General features: G+C 38.2%; 1 protein-coding gene across 2 annotated transcripts in view; it reads right to left on the reverse strand.

Moving 5' to 3' along the window:
* FSTL5 (follistatin like 5) overlaps positions 1 to 17,648 on the reverse strand; it is a 1,055,781-nt gene that overhangs the window by 13,315 nt on the left and 1,024,818 nt on the right. For both annotated transcript variants that reach the window (XM_073606014.1, XM_073606023.1), the window contains 2 exons: positions 14,283 to 14,390; positions 86 to 210 (listed from right to left, as the gene is read on the reverse strand). In XM_073606014.1, the coding sequence (XP_073462115.1) occupies positions 86 to 210; positions 14,283 to 14,390 (233 nt within the window). The remainder of the gene's footprint in view (positions 1 to 85; positions 211 to 14,282; positions 14,391 to 17,648) is intronic.

A 17,648-nucleotide genomic window follows, 5' to 3' on the forward strand; every position in this document is an offset into this window, starting at 1 on the left:
ATGTTAATTTGAGGCTTACTTAGAACCAAATATACACTAATATTCTTATATTTTTTTCTAGGAAGATCAGAACTACTTTTTGTACCTAATATGATTAATTATCAGTGTTGTACTTGGGATGAAAAAGTCATCAACTCTGTCAAAATGCTTTCCAACTGGCTGAGTATGGATGGTATGATGTGAAACACTTCCACTTGCTTGTGTAATAACCTGCAAATAGTAAAAAGAATAAATAAGTAATTAAAAATATAACCATCATAAAAGTATGACATATTCTAGAAAAAATTAAATTGCAGTACTTGTTTTCTTTGAGATTTATATGAGTGTACAATGCCCTGGTTGTGCATTTTGTTCATCTTTATCTAAAGAAATGTTGTTGTTTTTCAACTATGTGTATGAACCATGCTCTATAGTAAATCTGATCTAGTATGCGGATACCTAGAGAGGCCACTACAATATGTAAGTGTTACCTTTGTTTGTTATGGCCAAACGCTTACTTTAATCTACCAGTGTGTTCATCATTCATGTACTGTACAAATCCAACAGTTTAAAAAAATACTGTAGATAATTTTAAAGCAGTGTTTATGGATAATGGATATTGCACATTAGCATCAACCAGGTTTTATGTATTTTCAGTAAATGATTTTAAGTAAAACATATTTCATTACATAAAAAATACTACAACAGTACAAACTGGAATATAGCATTATATACCAGATACAGTATAGGAACATCTATCAGTTTGACACTTGGAAAGAGCTTTCAGGTCGGGTTGGCCATGAGTTTGACCCAAATTCAAGCTATGTGAGCTTTGCTGAGCAGGTAGACTAAGTAGACTATTTTGGCCAATGTGCCCACCAGTCTGCTCAAACCTCCAGCCAGAGAGCTGTCATTTAGTGGTGGACATGTGGTGGATGAGCATCGCTGCAGTGTGGGTGTCTGCAAGTGTCTTTCATTGCAACTGACACTGGATTTACATCAGGGAAAATATAGATTTTTTTATTTTTTTAATAAAGGATTTTGTCATGGTGTGTGTGAGTGTATTTTCTTTGCCCTTTTTTTGACTGAGTAAGAAGGGTGTTATGTATCCCATACTTATTCATGTGGGAGTGTATATATGGAGAACTCCTTTATGCTGAAAGGCATTTTTGATTCTGATAATTCTGCCCCACAAAAGCCCATATTCACCAGGACAGGGATGTAGGGATGAAGTCTTTTACATACCAAGCTATCTTCCCAATGTTGAGAGCATGTGAGTTGGTTTGGGGGGGACACTAGTTGAATATACTGTAGGTAAGCAAAAGTTATTATTCAACACCTTTCCACCCAGTAGCGGTGGCCCTTTAACTGGGTGTTTACACAGGGGGGAGGACGAACTTTACAATCACATGATCACTGTGAGAAGGCTGTCCCTCCTGCCCCCAATCATAACTGGGAGCCGTTGCACGTTTGCATTAGGTGGTCAGTAAGAAATACCCATAGGCATATCTCAGTTCTCTGTGTTTTACTGATGATCAGCGGGTGCTGGAGGACATTGAGTGCCCGGTAAAAGAAAATATAGGAACCAATAGGTTCCAAACTCACACAAATCAATGACCAAAAAACAAACAAACCAAAATAAAGAGCTGTGTGTTGTAAAGTGTAACAAACACCTATAACATGAAGAAGAAACAAAGGAACCACACTCTTATATCATAAATTACATATCATTAATCACCATAGTGAATAAACAAATACATCTTCATTTATAAAAATACATAAAAATTGTGAAGTCCGTATATAGATCCCATACGTGAATAAACGTCCTCAGTAAGTATAGGAAAGGTTCCTCTCCACCCGCATGCAGACAAACAATGCACTCACCAAACTTAATTGACCCCTATTACATGAGTCAAATGGTGCATATGGGAAAGTCCAAGATGTCATTCATGAGGTCACATGAATGAATCCAAACCGCTGCTGTCATCCATTCAATTTATATAGATAGCCTATTCAAAGCTCCAGTGTTGCCATATAGAGAGGGAGAGGAAAGGATATTCTCATGGTGCAGTAATTTGAATCATTTATTTAAAAAGAAGGTTGTATTGCACGTACATCAAAGAAGACAAGGATCAGCATGTGTTGTATAGGAATCGCTGGTTAGCACTCCACCTGCGTTCCAGCTGACCAGAAATTACGTATCTCAAACACTACCCAACTCTGTTTCGTCAGCCTATATCTGACGTCTTCCGGGGTTCTGAACCCCTGAAATTACAAGATTGCTTGAGAAAGGAGCGTACATTCCTCCCACCACCAGGGTGCACCTGCTCGAAAACGCATTGCAAACATGCCAGTGACGTCATGCTGACCAGTGCTGTGGTTCAGAGAGCGTTCCACCCCTCTCCCTTGGCTTTCCTCTTACATACAGCCGTCAGAGTGGTCAGCATGACTCTTCCTGCAGACCAGTGCCATGGATGCATCACCGGACTATACACATGAAGATGTGCCTGCCATTAAGTATTAAAATGTGAGTTTTTACTATTGTGGTCTACTATATATGTTACAGTCCACACTCAGAGGCACCTGCATTCTTTTGTTCTTTTACATATCCTGAAGATTACTTCTGCTTCCCTGCATAAGGCTGGCCCTGAAACATTTGACTTACTTTACTCTCCCCTCTCCCGTTTGCACAGCATAAAGCTGTGGAACTACAAGAACTACATAGACTTTTAATGCAGCAGGATCCACCACAGATTTGCACCACGCATATATGTCTGATTCAGATAAGTGTTGGGGAAGGGGAGGTTGAACATGGAGGGCTAAGGAATGTAATTATGTTTCATATTACACTGTGACTATAGCTGTAACATGAAACATGGTCCCAAAGGTGGATTATGCCTTTGAGATGTAACAAAGCATAAAAAAGTTCCCCAAGATACCCAGATTGTACTACTTAAAGGACATTCAGTAAGAATTTGCATCTACTCAGACCTACCAGTACCTACAAGCCCTACTCTAATCTCTCTCTCTATGTTCTATATTAGCATGCTTTTCACTACTAATCTCTCTCTCTATGTTCTATATTAGCATGCTTTTCACTATTACAGCTAAAGGACATTGTCATAGGTATACTATGACCTCACTTTTTTATAGTGAGGATGGTGGCTAATCTTTTCAAGTTAGCTGATCTAAAGGCCAGGCAGTGCATTATGTTACAAAGAATTTGGTCTGACAAATCCCTGCATTAGTTCACTAGGTCTGTGAACTTTGAACATGCATGATTTGCAGTAGCACCAAACCTAAATGTCATACCTACCAGTGAAAAATGACATATCCTAGTAATCCCTCTCAGCTAAACGATTTGTGCTTATCTTAATAGTTCTAGCATAATCATGATAGGGCATGTTAATGTGTTATGACATGTACTCTTATGCAATGTACTACATTGAATAAATATCTATGAATTGCATAATGAGGGAATAGTTCAATAGTTTACTGCCTTGTTATAGTACGCAAAAAATACTGCTTACATTTTGTTTAGCTTAATGGTCATAGTAAACACATGCTTCACATGATGATGCATTAGGATTGCCCAGTTAATGTCTCCCATGAGTGCAATAGCCTTTGCCGAATCTGTACAGTATTATATGACTCATAATATGCTGCTTCTTTATGTTACTTTTTATGAGATTTTATTATTTCAACATGTGAAAAACTACAAAGCTATTCTAAGCAAATTATTGATCTGCTCATTGTTTGCATAAAAACTGCCTTGACAAATAAATTTGAGAAACTTGCAAACTAAGAACCTGATATACACTAACATTTGTTTAAGCTTTTCTGACATACAGTGTGTGTATATATTGCAAGAAGCAAGTTTTAATGGCTACTACCGAGGACCATAATTAAACGGCGTGATGCAGCTGTGCAGATAAATCCCAGAGATAAATAGAAGGTACTAAAAGATCCTGCACAGGTGTAGTAGTAAGGCCTCATGCACACTGGGCATTTGTTTAATATTTGAATAATATTCTGGCATTTTTGTGAGCAGAAGGCACAGGTGCACCATCCAGCCTTACTGCTGGCAGCATGTAAAAATCTGTAAGAGGCTAAAAGATGAGGCAGGCAGACAGGATTGGATTGTGCAGCAAGTAATATTAGGGTTTTTTTGCTCCCAAGGACAAATGCCCAGAACTCAGACTTTTTGCATTCTGAGTATTTGTCCCTGGGTTTCTACTGCCCTAACCATTAGTACCACTTGGTGCACCATTCACCCCATCCAGCTGCAGAAACTGGTAAACTTTAAACTAGAGTTTTACAGAATATATATATATATATATATATATATATATATACCGTATATACTCGAGTATAAGTCGAGTTTTTCAGCACATTTTTTTTGTGCTGAAAGTGCCCCCCTTGACTTATACTCGAGTCAAGCACTTTTCTGCAGCAAAAAATTTCATTTTCCGAACTGACTTTGGGGCCCCATATCTCAGGGCCACTTGGTGCTAGGAACCCCAAATTTGGTGTGCAAACCCAGTGGAACTGGTACCATAACATCCAAAGCTGAGTTCCTAGCACCAAGTGGCCCCGAGATACGGGGCCCCAAAGCCGGTTCGGAAAATGTCATTCTCTGCTACAGAAAAGTGCTTGACATTTTCTGAACCGATTTTCGGGGCCCTGTATCTCGGGGCCACTTGGTGCTAGAAACCCCAGCTTTGGATATTTTATGGTGCTAGTTCCACTGGGTTTGCACACCAAATTTGGGGTTCTTGGCACTAAGTGGCCCCAAGATACGGGGCCCCAAATTCAGTCAACTGTGTCCATCTGCAGCAATGTCATTTTGGGACCCTTTGTGTTCAGAGACCCCAAATTTTGGCTGCAGCTAGGGGGCATCTAGGAACCCTTAACTACCGAGTTTGAAGTTCGGGGAACCTATGGCTGCAAATTGGCACAGTGAGGCATGCAAATGGGCACAGTGAGACTGCAAATGGGCATTGTTGACCCTCTTTTCCACTTACAGTAGCTGTGCATTTCTCACCCTTGTCTTATACTCGGGTCAATAAGTTTTTCCCATTTTTTTGTGGTAAATTAGGGCCTCGACTTATACTCGGAACGACTTATACTCGAGTATATACGGTATATATATATATATATATATATATATATATATACATATATATATCTCACATTTTTGTAAATATTTTATCATATCTTTTCATGTGACAACACTGAAGAAATGACACTTTGCTACAATGTAAAGTAGTGAGTGTTCAGCTTGTATAACAATGTAAATTTGCTGTCCCCTCAAAATAACTCAACACACAGCCATTAATGTCTAGAGAACCTTAGTGAACAAGCAGCATCATGAAGGCTAAGGAACACACCAGAGAGGCCAGGGATAAAGTTGTGGAGAAGTTTAAAGCAGGGTTAGGTCATAAAAAAATATTCCAGACTAAACATCTTGTGGAGCACTGTTCAATCCATCATCTGAAAATGGAAGGAGTATGGCACAACTGCAAACCTACTAAGACATAGCCGTCCACCTAAACTGACAGGCTGGGCAAGGAGAACATCAATCAGAGAAGCAGCCAAAAGGCCCATGGTAACTCTGGAGGAGCTGCAGAGATCCACAGCTCAGGTGGGAGAATCTGTCCACAGGACAACTATTAGTCGTGCACTCTACAAATCTGGCCTTTATGGAATAGTGACAAGAAGAAAGCCATTGTTGAAAGAAAGCCATAAGTAGTCCCAAGGAAAAAGGAATGACTGCACACTAAGGTAGCAAAAGAAGTCCTTTAATCTTGTTCCATAAAAGCAAAAGTTACACACCACAGGACAATAGCAATGCATCCATGTGCATCAAGGTAGACACGTTTCACACAGTTGCATGTGCTTATTCATTACTAATTAATGAATAAGCACATGCAACTGTGTGAAACGCATTTACCTTGATGCACATGGATGCATTGCTACTGTCCTGTGGTGTTTAACTTTGCTTTTTTTTTGTCATAAGTATTTTATTGAAAGTTTGTATAGACAATACAAATTGAGAGAATTAAAAGCATCCAATTACAGCATGTTCCATACATAGAACAAGAAAGATACAAATCAAATGTGTATCATAAAGTAAAAGAGCCCTCTAGAAAACATGAAGTGGATCTAACAAAGATCCCTCAATGAGGCCTTAACATCTGAACTAGACATGTGCATTTGTTTTCATCCGAATGCATTTTCGTCCGAATTTCAGGTATTTTCATTATTGTTTTAACAAACAATAACGAAAGTGCAGAATACGAAAACCAAAAGATCCGACATAAACAAATGCTTTATTTTCGTTTTCGTTGCAACAACAGTTCGATATAGATAGGAGATTCGACATGACGCTGACAATAACAATCTGTGTCTATCGAACCTGTATTCGAATGTGCCTAACCTTAATTCTATTAGTCCAAGATTATTCTACATAGAGAGAAAAGATTTGACATAGAGAGAAAAGATCACTGCTGGAATTGGGTGGGGGAAGTAAAATAAAAATAATGATGATGATGAATGTTATTGGCCAATTGTAACCAAAGAGGAGGGGCAGTAAAATAGCTAGAACTAAGTACATACGTACAGCCAACTTACTTTCACTTACGATTTGCTAGCAGAGAGAGAGACACACACTGAATCATTTCAGAAGACAGTCAATCTTAGCTGGTCCGTTTGTCAGAGAACCTGAATTATTTAACAATTAAGCATAAGCAGCAGAACAATAGTGAAGCAAGCTACAGTTCAACTTAACTTTTTCATAATAATCTGCTGCTATTGTGTTAGTGTTGTGAACTTTATAGTGATACTAGTGTTGCTAGTGTTGTGATAGCCTCAGAGGCTGCTGCGCCCGTCATTGTACTTGGAGATTGAGAAACGAATGTGAAAGTTGGCTGACTGTTGGGGTAGAGTAGACCATTCAACATGAACGACGAAGATTCGACAAAGCAACGTTGAATCTTTGGCTTATGGTGTCTGTCGAAAAGTTCTAAGAAGATTCGACGGAGCAGCTAAACTGTACGACACTGCAATCGTACATTTCCAGTCAAATGCATCCGCCCATATATAGAAAAATTCTAATGTTGGTTGACTAGTAAAATAATTAATAAATATAATTATTTCTAGTCATACCACATTAGAATTCTATTACAGCTAGCTTGTAGGCGGAAAATTAGACCAGAAATGTACACGTACAGTTTAGCTGCTCCGTCGAATCTTCTTTGAACATTCGACAGACACCATAAGCCTTCAATTACAGATTCGACCTTAATTAATTTGGATTTTCAGACGAATGCAATTTTTAATGAAAAACAAGATAAATAAAAATGAATTTCGGGAGTAACTAAATAAATTTATTTTTCGGACGAAAACGAAATTCCGAAATGAAATATTTCAGTGTGCACGTCTAATCTGAACCATATACATTAATATCAACTTATACCTCTAGAGTTGTTGTCAGGATAACTGCATGAGAGCTTATCTGGGGAAAAAAAGCTCTGTAAAATATTTGTAGTTAGGTTGCTCAGCAAATTTGAATGGGATGAGATCTAGGAGCTTGTTGGCCAAGCCAGCTCCCAGTCCCATGTCCTTCTTTAATGACAGATTCACTTATTGGGAGACGTGAACAAAATTTAAAGAAAGAGAAAAAAAAGGGGGGGTAGGGAGGGGAAGAAGTACAGAAAAGATAATATACAAAGAGGGGGTGGGAATACCACAACAGCCCTCTCTGTCTAATGCTGACAGCTATGTACTGGTAACTTTTTATTTATGGAAGAAGATTAAAGGACTTTTTTGCTACCTTGGTGTGCAGATATTCCTTTTTCCTTGTATCTTGTAAGGTGGGCGAGCCGTGGATTGCACCCTTGGGAGGAGCCCTCCATTCCACTCACCTGGATCCACTCACCTGAGCGGACATGTGGAAGAAGGTGCTCTGTTAAGATGAGACCATAATTAAACTTTGTGGCCTAAAAGCAAAACGCTATATGTGGTGGAAAACTAACACTGCATATCACCATAAACACACCATCCCCACTGTGAAACGTGGTGAAGGCAAGCAGCATCATGTTGTGGGGATGCTTTTCTTCAGAAGGGACCGGGAAACTGGTCAGAGTTGATGGGAAGATGATGGAGCCAAATACAGGTCAATCTTAGAAGAAAACCTGTTAGAGTCTGCAAAAGACTTGAGACTGGGGCGGAGGTTCACCTTCCAGCAGGACAACGACCCTAAACATACAGCCAGAGCTACAATGAAATGGTTTAGATCAAAGCATAGCCATATGTTAGAATGGTCTAGTCAAAGCCCAGACCTAAATCCAATTGAGAATCTTTAGCAAGAAAATTGAAAATTGCTGTTCACAGATGCTCTCTGTCCAATCTGACAGAGCTTGAGCTATTTTGCAAAGAAGAATGAGCAAAAATATCACTCTTGATGTGCAAAGCTGGTAGAGACATCCTCAAAAAGATTGCATCTGTAATTGCAGCGAAAGGTGGTTCTACAAAGTATTGACTCAGGGGGGTAAATACAAATGCACGCCACACTTTTCAAAATATTTATTTGTTAAAAAAAATGAAAATCATTTATCATTTTCCTTCTAGTTCACAATTATATGCCACTTTGTGTTGGTCTATCACACAAAATCCCAATAAAATACAATTTACGTTTGTGGTTGTAACATGACAAAATGTGGAAAATTTCAAGGGTTATGAATACTTTTTAAAGTATATATATATATACACACACACACACACACTTTATTCCTCATATTATTATCATATTGACATATTCTTACTAAAAGTCACAATGTAAAAAACATCCAAATGTTTTGGGTAGCAAGGTAATTTGACATGGTGTGTGCACACACTATTTTGGAAGTTTGCTTTCCTAGTCTGTTCTTCCATTTTTAAATAATAATAATAATTCACTGGAAAACACAGGGGTGTGCAGTAGCCCATAAAAACAATCCGATTTCATTCTTCAGGTTACACAGTCAGAACAATGAAATAAGATCTTAGATTGGATATTGCAGATATGTACATTGACCATGACCTTGGTAAAGTATTTTTGTGTAGCGCACTGTCATTACCCATACATTTTGATATATGTTTAATAGTATAGGTTTTCCAGCATGGATTTCAGGATAGTCTTACAAAAGCATGATAAAATATGGCACGCAAATGTTTGTAATATGCAGTAGAGTTCACAAAGTATAAACAAAATGTTAATTTCTAACTTTACTAAATCTGATTGAACATTTGGTCTATAAGACCATAATAGCCCCCATAGCTCATCATTCAAAGTAAAATAACATAGCACCTGGAAAAATCAGTAGCGAGTTGGCAGTAGATGAGAAACAACAAGTAAGGGCCTGAAGTAACCCTTTGACCTTTGGTATTACTACATCATGGCTGTACCATCCGCTAGGTTGCTATTGACATACATTATGTTATAAGTCATGTCAAACAAAGACCTATAGCAGGTCTGAATCTGTTTAAATTTTAACCTGTGTCTTGTCCCTTTTCAGCCACTGGAAGTGCAAAATGGGAGCTAATGATGTTGCTTTAGGCTTCCGGCACACTAAGCCTAAAAAATGCCACTGTTATGCCGCGTACACACGGGCGGACTTTTCGACCGGACTGGTCCGACAGACTTTCCGACGGACTTTCGACAAACTTTTGACAGACTTCCGATGGACTTTTGAACGAACGGACTTGCCTACACACGATCACACCAAAGTCCGACGTATTCGTACGTGATGACGTGCGACCGGACTAAAATAAGGAAATTGATAGCCGGTAGCCAATAGCTGCCCTAGCGTGGGTTTTCGTCCATCGGACTAGCATACAGACGAGTGGATTTTTCAACCGGACTCAAGTCCATCGGACAAATTTGAAACACGGTCCAAATCTAAAGTCCATCAGATTTTTGACTGAAAAAGTCTGCTGCAGGTCCGATGGAGCCCACACATGGTCGGATTGTCCGCCAGATTCGGTCCTGTCGAATTGTCTGCCCATGTGTACACGGCATTACAGATGTTTGTCCTTCTATTTTAATTTTTTTTTTTCAGCCTGCAAAAGCAGCTCTATATTAGCCTATGGGGTTTGATTCACTAAAGGCAAATCCACTTTGCACTACAAGTGCACTTGGAAGTGCAGTCGCTGTAGATCTGAGGGGAAGATCTGAAATGTGGAGAAGCTCTGCTGATTTTATCATCCAATCATGTACAAGCAAAAATGCTGTTTTTTTACTTTCCTTGCATGTCCCCCACAGATCTACAGCCACTGCACTTCCAAATGTACTTGTAGTACAAAGTGGTTTGCCTTTAGTAAATAACCCCCTATGTGTCCATGCACACATAAATGTTTACAGGTATAATAGAAGAAAAGCGTTCCGAAGAACAGAAAAAACGCTGAACCTCAACTAAATGAGTGTAATTGCATCTAAATATGCCCAACCATTAGATCTGTCAAGTGCTTGAGCATTAATGCATTCCAATGGCCAGAATAAATTATTATTCTAGCCAATGGATCCATTAACACTCAAACGCAAGCTAAACAAGTCTAAACGTTTGTGCAATACACAGCTTTAGGCACATTTTTTAACCACTTCAGCTCCGGAAGGTTTTACCCCCTTCCTGACCAGGACATTTTTTGCAATACTGCACTGCGTTGCTTTAACTGATATTTGCGCGATCGTGCAACATTGTACAGTACCCAAATAAAATTGATGTCCTTTTTTCCCACAAATAGAGCTTTCTTTTGGTGGTATTTGATCACCTCTGCGGTTTTTATTTTTTGTGCTATAAACAAAAAAAGACAATTTTGAAAAAAAAAAAAATATTTTTTACTTTCTGCTATAAAACATACATATCCATTAAAAAAATGTAAAAAATCTAATTTCTTCATCGATTTAGGCCAATATGTATTCTGCTATGTTTCTGGTAAAAAAAAATCCCAATAAGCGTGTATTGATTGGTTTGCGCAAAAGTTATAGAGTCTACAAACTATGAGATAGATTTATGGACTTTTTATTTTATTTTTTTCACTAGTAATGGCTGCGATCAGTGATTTTTAGTGGGATTGCAACATTGCGGCGGACAAATCTGACATTAAGTGACACTTTTTGGGTACCAGTGACACCAATACAGAGATCAGTACTAAATTCACTGTCAATGTACTGAGGACACTGGCAGGGAAGGGGTTAACAGGGGCGATCAACGGCTTAAGTGTGTTCACTGGGAGTGCTTTCTAACTGTGTGGGGGATGGTTGCACTGTAGGAAGACAGAGATCAGTGTTCCTGCTTAGCAGAAACACAAGATCTCCATCTTCCTTACTAGCAGAACGATGATCTGCCTTGTTTACATAGGCAGACCACCATTCTGCCTCTCTCTGAACGATTGCTAGACCTGCTGATTGGCTCCTGCTGTGTACAATCACAGCGGGAGGGAGGCTCCGAGGGTGTGCGTGTGCCCTAGAGCCCTTGAAAAGAATCACGACAGGAACGTAATTTTGCGCATAAGGGCCGTCCTGCTGCAGTAAATGTACGTGGGGTAATCCTTAAGTGGTTAAGCATATTTTGTCCTGCAAAGAGTTCTGGTGTTCAGAGGAGCGCAGCAAAAGTCCTGTGTGTGTGAGGCCTTACTTATGCTGCGAATAACAGAGTATATTCCCATAACTTACAGAATACAGTAATGCTACATTTACTTTAATCATCCAATCATTTGCAAGCAAAATCCTTTTTTTTTTTGCTTTGTTTTGTTTTTTTTTTATGTTCTCAGCATATGATTGTATAATCAAAATAAGTGCAGAGTTACTTTATTTACAGAATTAAGCTAATGTCCTAACGACGAAACGCGTAGGGCGTGGCCTAATCAGTGCTTCCCAAACATCACCTCCTGCACCAGCGCTGAAGGACATTTGTGACGTTTTTTATCATCTCGCTTGTTTTTTATCATCTCGCTTGATTTTCATTGTAAAATTGTGAGTACCCTTCTATTTTGTGTAATAAAACTTTTATAAGCAATTTTACGCTATGGACACTCCCTCTCTCTTTACATATGATATACCACGATCCTGAGCCCGCCAGCGATCGCCGTACAGTGGCGCAAAACTGTAACTGCCTGCTACCCCCGCAGGGGTGAAGTGATCTGGTGAGTGGCTGCACTTTCAGAGCAAGGATATATTAAAAGTGAAGGGTTATTACCACAACAGCACAAGAAACTGCATAAGAGATATACTAAGAATCTGACAACAAGTGTATCACATATAAGGACTTTTTTGAATTTCACTAGCACGTTTGCACTTTATCCTGATACTGCCAATTTCTCCATCAGGAGCAGATCTCCCACACCTGTCCCCCTTCCCCTCCCTCCCCACTTCCACCCCCCATCCCCCTCCTCCCCCCTCCCCCCTCCCCCCTCTACCAGTAATACCACATATGAGATTTGATGTCATATTTAAGTTTTACACATATAAAGTTTTTCATATATCCAATGTCTATGTATCACCTATGATTGTACAATACTGTAGTAGATTATCTATTTGACACATGCACGGTGCACCTAGGAATTTACATTTTGATTTGCATCTAGTAAACCTATATGAAGGTAGGGAATTATCCAACTAAAAGGAACAGCGCCAAACCCTTCTATTATTCTCAATAATGTTCACTTTGCCTACGGGACAGTCTCAAAACCTAAGTGTCTGGGATGTGTACTGATTGTTGGAAGTTAGCCATGCATAATGTATGGTGTGCACTGTGCATTCCTAAAGAAAAACTTAGCTATAGAAGTACACTGAAAAGACCTAAATTGGTTAAACATGCTGAAAAATCTGTCTAGAAATTGCAATTTTCTAATGTCGAATGATATTTCTTGGTATGTTTTAAAAGTGATTTATTGATTTGCCAAAAGCAACTGTAATTTTCAATCATTTGACATTTGTAAACATAACTGCCAGATCATCAAACGGAATTAATAAGTAGATGCTTGTAGGACAAAATATTCCAATTATACATGAGAATAGCTTTTTTATTTTTTTATTTTTTTTAGGAACCCCATCAAACCTACTGAGAAAAGGTATGATTTCTAGCAGTACTATAATTGTCTACAGCTATTCAAAGTGTTAGTTTTCAAAGCATGGCTAGATCAATCTTCAGGCTTATCCAATATTCTTGAACCACTTTGAAGTAGAACTTTATAAAAGAAACATAAAGAACAATAACTTGTTTTTATCATTTTGCAAATGTTTAGAAGGAAAAAGATGTGGGAGACATGGACTTGCAAAAAAACTTAAGATTAATCTTAGTTTTGGGTAAATTCTAAAGTTAGCTGATACTTTTAGACTAAAGTCAGACATTATCCAAACATGATCACAAGGGGCCTCTTTTATATTTGGCAATGGTAAAGATTTTCATTCACATACCCTGTGGACAGAGGATCATTTATAGCCAGAACACGTGAATAAATGTTTTCCAATGTCCCGAATTGTATTACCTATACTGCCAATATTTATTTTGTAACCTATTTATCATTTACTATTATGTTTGTTATAGTGAGTTCACTATAATACATAAAACTGTCCCATAAATCATCATAATTATTACCATGCACAGTGTTTACTTCGATCTTCACCCCCTATTTATTTTGTTCAAAAGTCTGTACCACAACACCTGCATAGAAATAGTTTTGTGACCAGGCACATAACAAGCTTTAAAGATGATTTGCTACTGTAAAGGCTTGTATATACAGTTGTTGTTTCTATCTGAACTTCTAAATTACCCATGTAAGCAAGCAGGTCAAACAACAAAGCACAGTGTATTTGACTTACTCCTCAAACATGTATACATGAATTCTAAAAATGCAACATTTAATGTTTGAAAAATTCACACATTTTCCTGTTTCTTTTAGCTCTTTTGTGTACATGGGCTCACAAGATCAATAGGATGAGAAATTATTGATTAATCATATTTATCCTACTGTGCAGGAAAGATAAATATATTCCAGGTACATCACAACAATAAGTGCTCCAAATTTTACAGTTCATATTTTTTGGAAGAGAAGCCTGTCTCTTGCCAGCATGCTGGTAGTCCGTGTTTAAACAGTGTGTGAATGTGTTTAGCTGATTTAAACTGCACATTTACTTGGGCTTTAATGCATTTTCAATTCATAGAAACTGAAGTCTCACTCATGTGAATTAAAGAGAATGTACCTCAGTGAAGTCAACATACGCATACAGTACATATGCAGAAACATTCACATATAGTACATACCTGTAATGTAGAAGATGTTTTTTCCATGTTGCCCCAACTTAGTACCCAGACTTGGTCATGTGACTTATCATAATGTAGCTTCACTGGAATGGGATCTGTGTTCACTGCCTAGAAACAGAGTAAAATTTGTTTTTGTTTTTTTATATACAAATGAGATTCAAAGTAAATATATAATTTAATTTATTAGTTTTAAATCAACACAACCATTCATGCAGTGTTTTCTAGTATGCCTGAAAAGCAAAGGTGGAGCAAGTCATAATTTGTCTTTTACATTAATGGCTTCAGTAATCTAAAATCTCATGGTTGCAAAGGTTACCACATTTTGTGCGTTAATGCCAATGATGATTTTATATATAAAAAAAAAGATCAAAATTTGTTTTCTATGAACATGACTTTAGTAACCTAGAAAGTATTGAATTTAAAGTGCTACTAAACCCACAACAGTAAAATCAGTCGGTTTAACCCCTTCCTGCCGACCGTACGCACTCGGCTTTCAGGGGTTATACCGGGATGATGCCCGCAGCTGCAGGCAACATCCCAGTACTGTTGTTTCGAGCCGGCGATCGGCTATCCGTATATAACAACCGATGCAGCTAAAAGCCGCTCGGCTGTTATACCGGAGGAGCGGGAGGGGACGCCCCCCTCCCACCGCCTCCCGCCATTCTTACCGGGCCTCCCGTGCGATCGGGAGGCCCAGTGTCTATTCGGCTGCCTCCGGCAGCTGGGGGCGGGCTGGAACGAAGCCATAAATGGCTTTGTTCCAGCCTTCTAATTGTAAACGCGGAAGCGACGTCATGACGTCACTTCCCGTTTACTCGGCTGCCAGTGGCGCCGAATTTAAAAAAAATGCACAGTATTCAGAATCGCCGTTTTCAGCGATCTGAATACTTTGAAGTGCAGAGGAGGGATTGGGGGTCTTTTAGACCCTCGATCCCTGCATAAAGAGTACCTGTCACCACCTATTACTGTCACAAGGGATGTTTACATTCCTTGTGACAGCAATAAAAGTAAAAAAAAAAACATTTTTTTTAAAACACAATTTATAAGTATAAAAATAAATAAAATAAATTTTAAAAAAAATTTTAAGCGCCCCCGTCCCCGTGAGCTTGCGCAGCAAAGAAAACGCATACGGAAGTCGCGCCCGCATATGTAAACAGTGTTCAAATCACACATGTGAGGTATCACCGCGATCGTCAGAACGCGAGCAATAATTCTAGCCCTAAACCTCCTCTGTAACTTAACCTGGTAACCGTAAAAAAAATTGAAAACGTCGCCTATGGAAATTTATAGCTACCATAGTTTGTCGCCATTCCACGAGTGCGTGAAATTATAAAGTGTGACATGTTTGGTATCTATTTACTCAGCGTAACATCATCTTTCACATTATACAAAAAAATTGGGGTAACTTTACTGTTTGGATTTTTTAAAATTCATGAAAGTGTCCTTTTTCCAAAAATTTGCATTTAATACACCGCTGCACAAATACTGTGTGATATAAAATATTGCAACAATCTCCATGTTATTCTCTAGATTCTCTGCTAAAAAAATATATATAATGTTTGGGGGTTCTAAGTAATTTTCTAGCAAAAAATATAGATTTTAACTTGTAAACACCAAATTTCAAAAATAGGCTTAGTCATGAAAGGGATAATATGCAGTAAAGCATGCTTGTTATACTCACTGTGGAACCTAAGGGGTTAACGCTCTGCATTGTGTAAAATGGCTGTTTTATTATGTCTCCTCTGATCATCTGCTTCTTCCACTGACTCCAATATATATCCTGATATTTACAGAGCCAGGGGAAAGGCTGCACATGCAGAGTTTAATTTTTTTTGGAGAGTGTATGTGATCAACACATGATAAATTAGCACTGTCCAGACAGCGAGTCAGGGGCCCTGCATTCTCATAGGATAATCGTGGGAAAATAAAAACTCCTCCTACAAGCTTTAACCAGGCATTCATAGAAGTCACAAGAATGCTCTAACTGCTGATGAAAAAAAAGGTATTTAGCAGTTTATATTTACTAAAATAATTGCATTTCCATGTTCCGTGTACTGTGTACTGTGGGAGACCAGATTTAATGAATGCAAGGTCTTGGGTTTAGTAACACTTTAAGTGCTAATTTTTAAAGAAAACCTATACAGAAATAAATATGGGGTCTGTCACTGCTAACTTGCTATTGGATAACTATGACAGCCAACAGACACTTAGCATTTTCAGAAAGTTTTCATATTTTTCTCAGTACAGGATTTCTAATCAAGAGCAACCAACACAATTCTAATTTGTTGCAATCATGCCAATACAAGAAAGATTCTGATCAGTTGCTATGGGTAACTGCAATTAGCTACTTCAGCTCTCCCATCTGTGTAACCCCTATAAACTAGAAATTATTTATGATATGGGTCTGTTTATTCAGCAAAAATGTGGTATTACTAAGATAAAACCAAAGATCAAAATATATTTTTAGGACAAACAGGGCTAAACAATATAAATCATATTATATATTATGCCCTGTTTAAAATGAAAGCAAAAATTATGATTCTGGAAGGCTTTGCTTCAATTTTGTGTTTTTTTAACCACGTAAGGACCGGAAGATTTTCCTCCTTAATGATCAGGACATTTTTTGCGATACAGCACTGCGTCGCTTTAACTGACAATTGCGACGATGTACCCAAACAAAATTGACATCATTTTTTTCCCACAAATAGAGCTTTCTTTGGTTGTATTTGATCACCTCTGCTGTTTTTATTTTTTGCGCTATAAACAAAAAAAGAGTAACAATTTTGAAAAAAAAAACAATATTATTTACTTTTTGCTATAATAAATATCCCCCAAAAAATGTAAAAAAACTAATTTCATCAGTGTAGGCCAATATGTATTCTTCTACATATTTTTGGTAAAAAATTGTAATAAGCATATATTGATTGGTTTGCGCAAAAGTTATCGTGTCTACAAAATAGGGGGTAGATTTATGGCACTTTTATTATTTATTTATTTTGTACTAGTAATGGCGGTGATCAGTGATTTTTAGCCAGACTGTGAAATTGTGGCAGACAGATCAGACATCTAACTGACATTTTTGACACTTTTTTGGGAACCAGTGACATTATTACAGTGATCAGTGTTAAAATAAGCCCTGTTATTGTACTAATGACACTGGTAGGGAAGGGGTTAACATCAGGGGCGATCAATGTTCCCTCAGTGTGTTTACTAACTGTATGGGGGACTGTTTGACTGGGAAAACATACAAATCAATCTTCCTGCACAGCAGAAAGACAATATCTGTGTGATCTCCCGTATCAGAACAGAGATTTGCCTTGTTTATATAGGCAGATCCCCATCCTGTCACTGTGGGGAACGATCGCA

This window comes from Aquarana catesbeiana, linkage group LG01 (assembly GCF_042186555.1).
Source record: "Aquarana catesbeiana isolate 2022-GZ linkage group LG01, ASM4218655v1, whole genome shotgun sequence".
Taxonomy (NCBI): domain Eukaryota; kingdom Metazoa; phylum Chordata; class Amphibia; order Anura; family Ranidae; genus Aquarana; species Aquarana catesbeiana.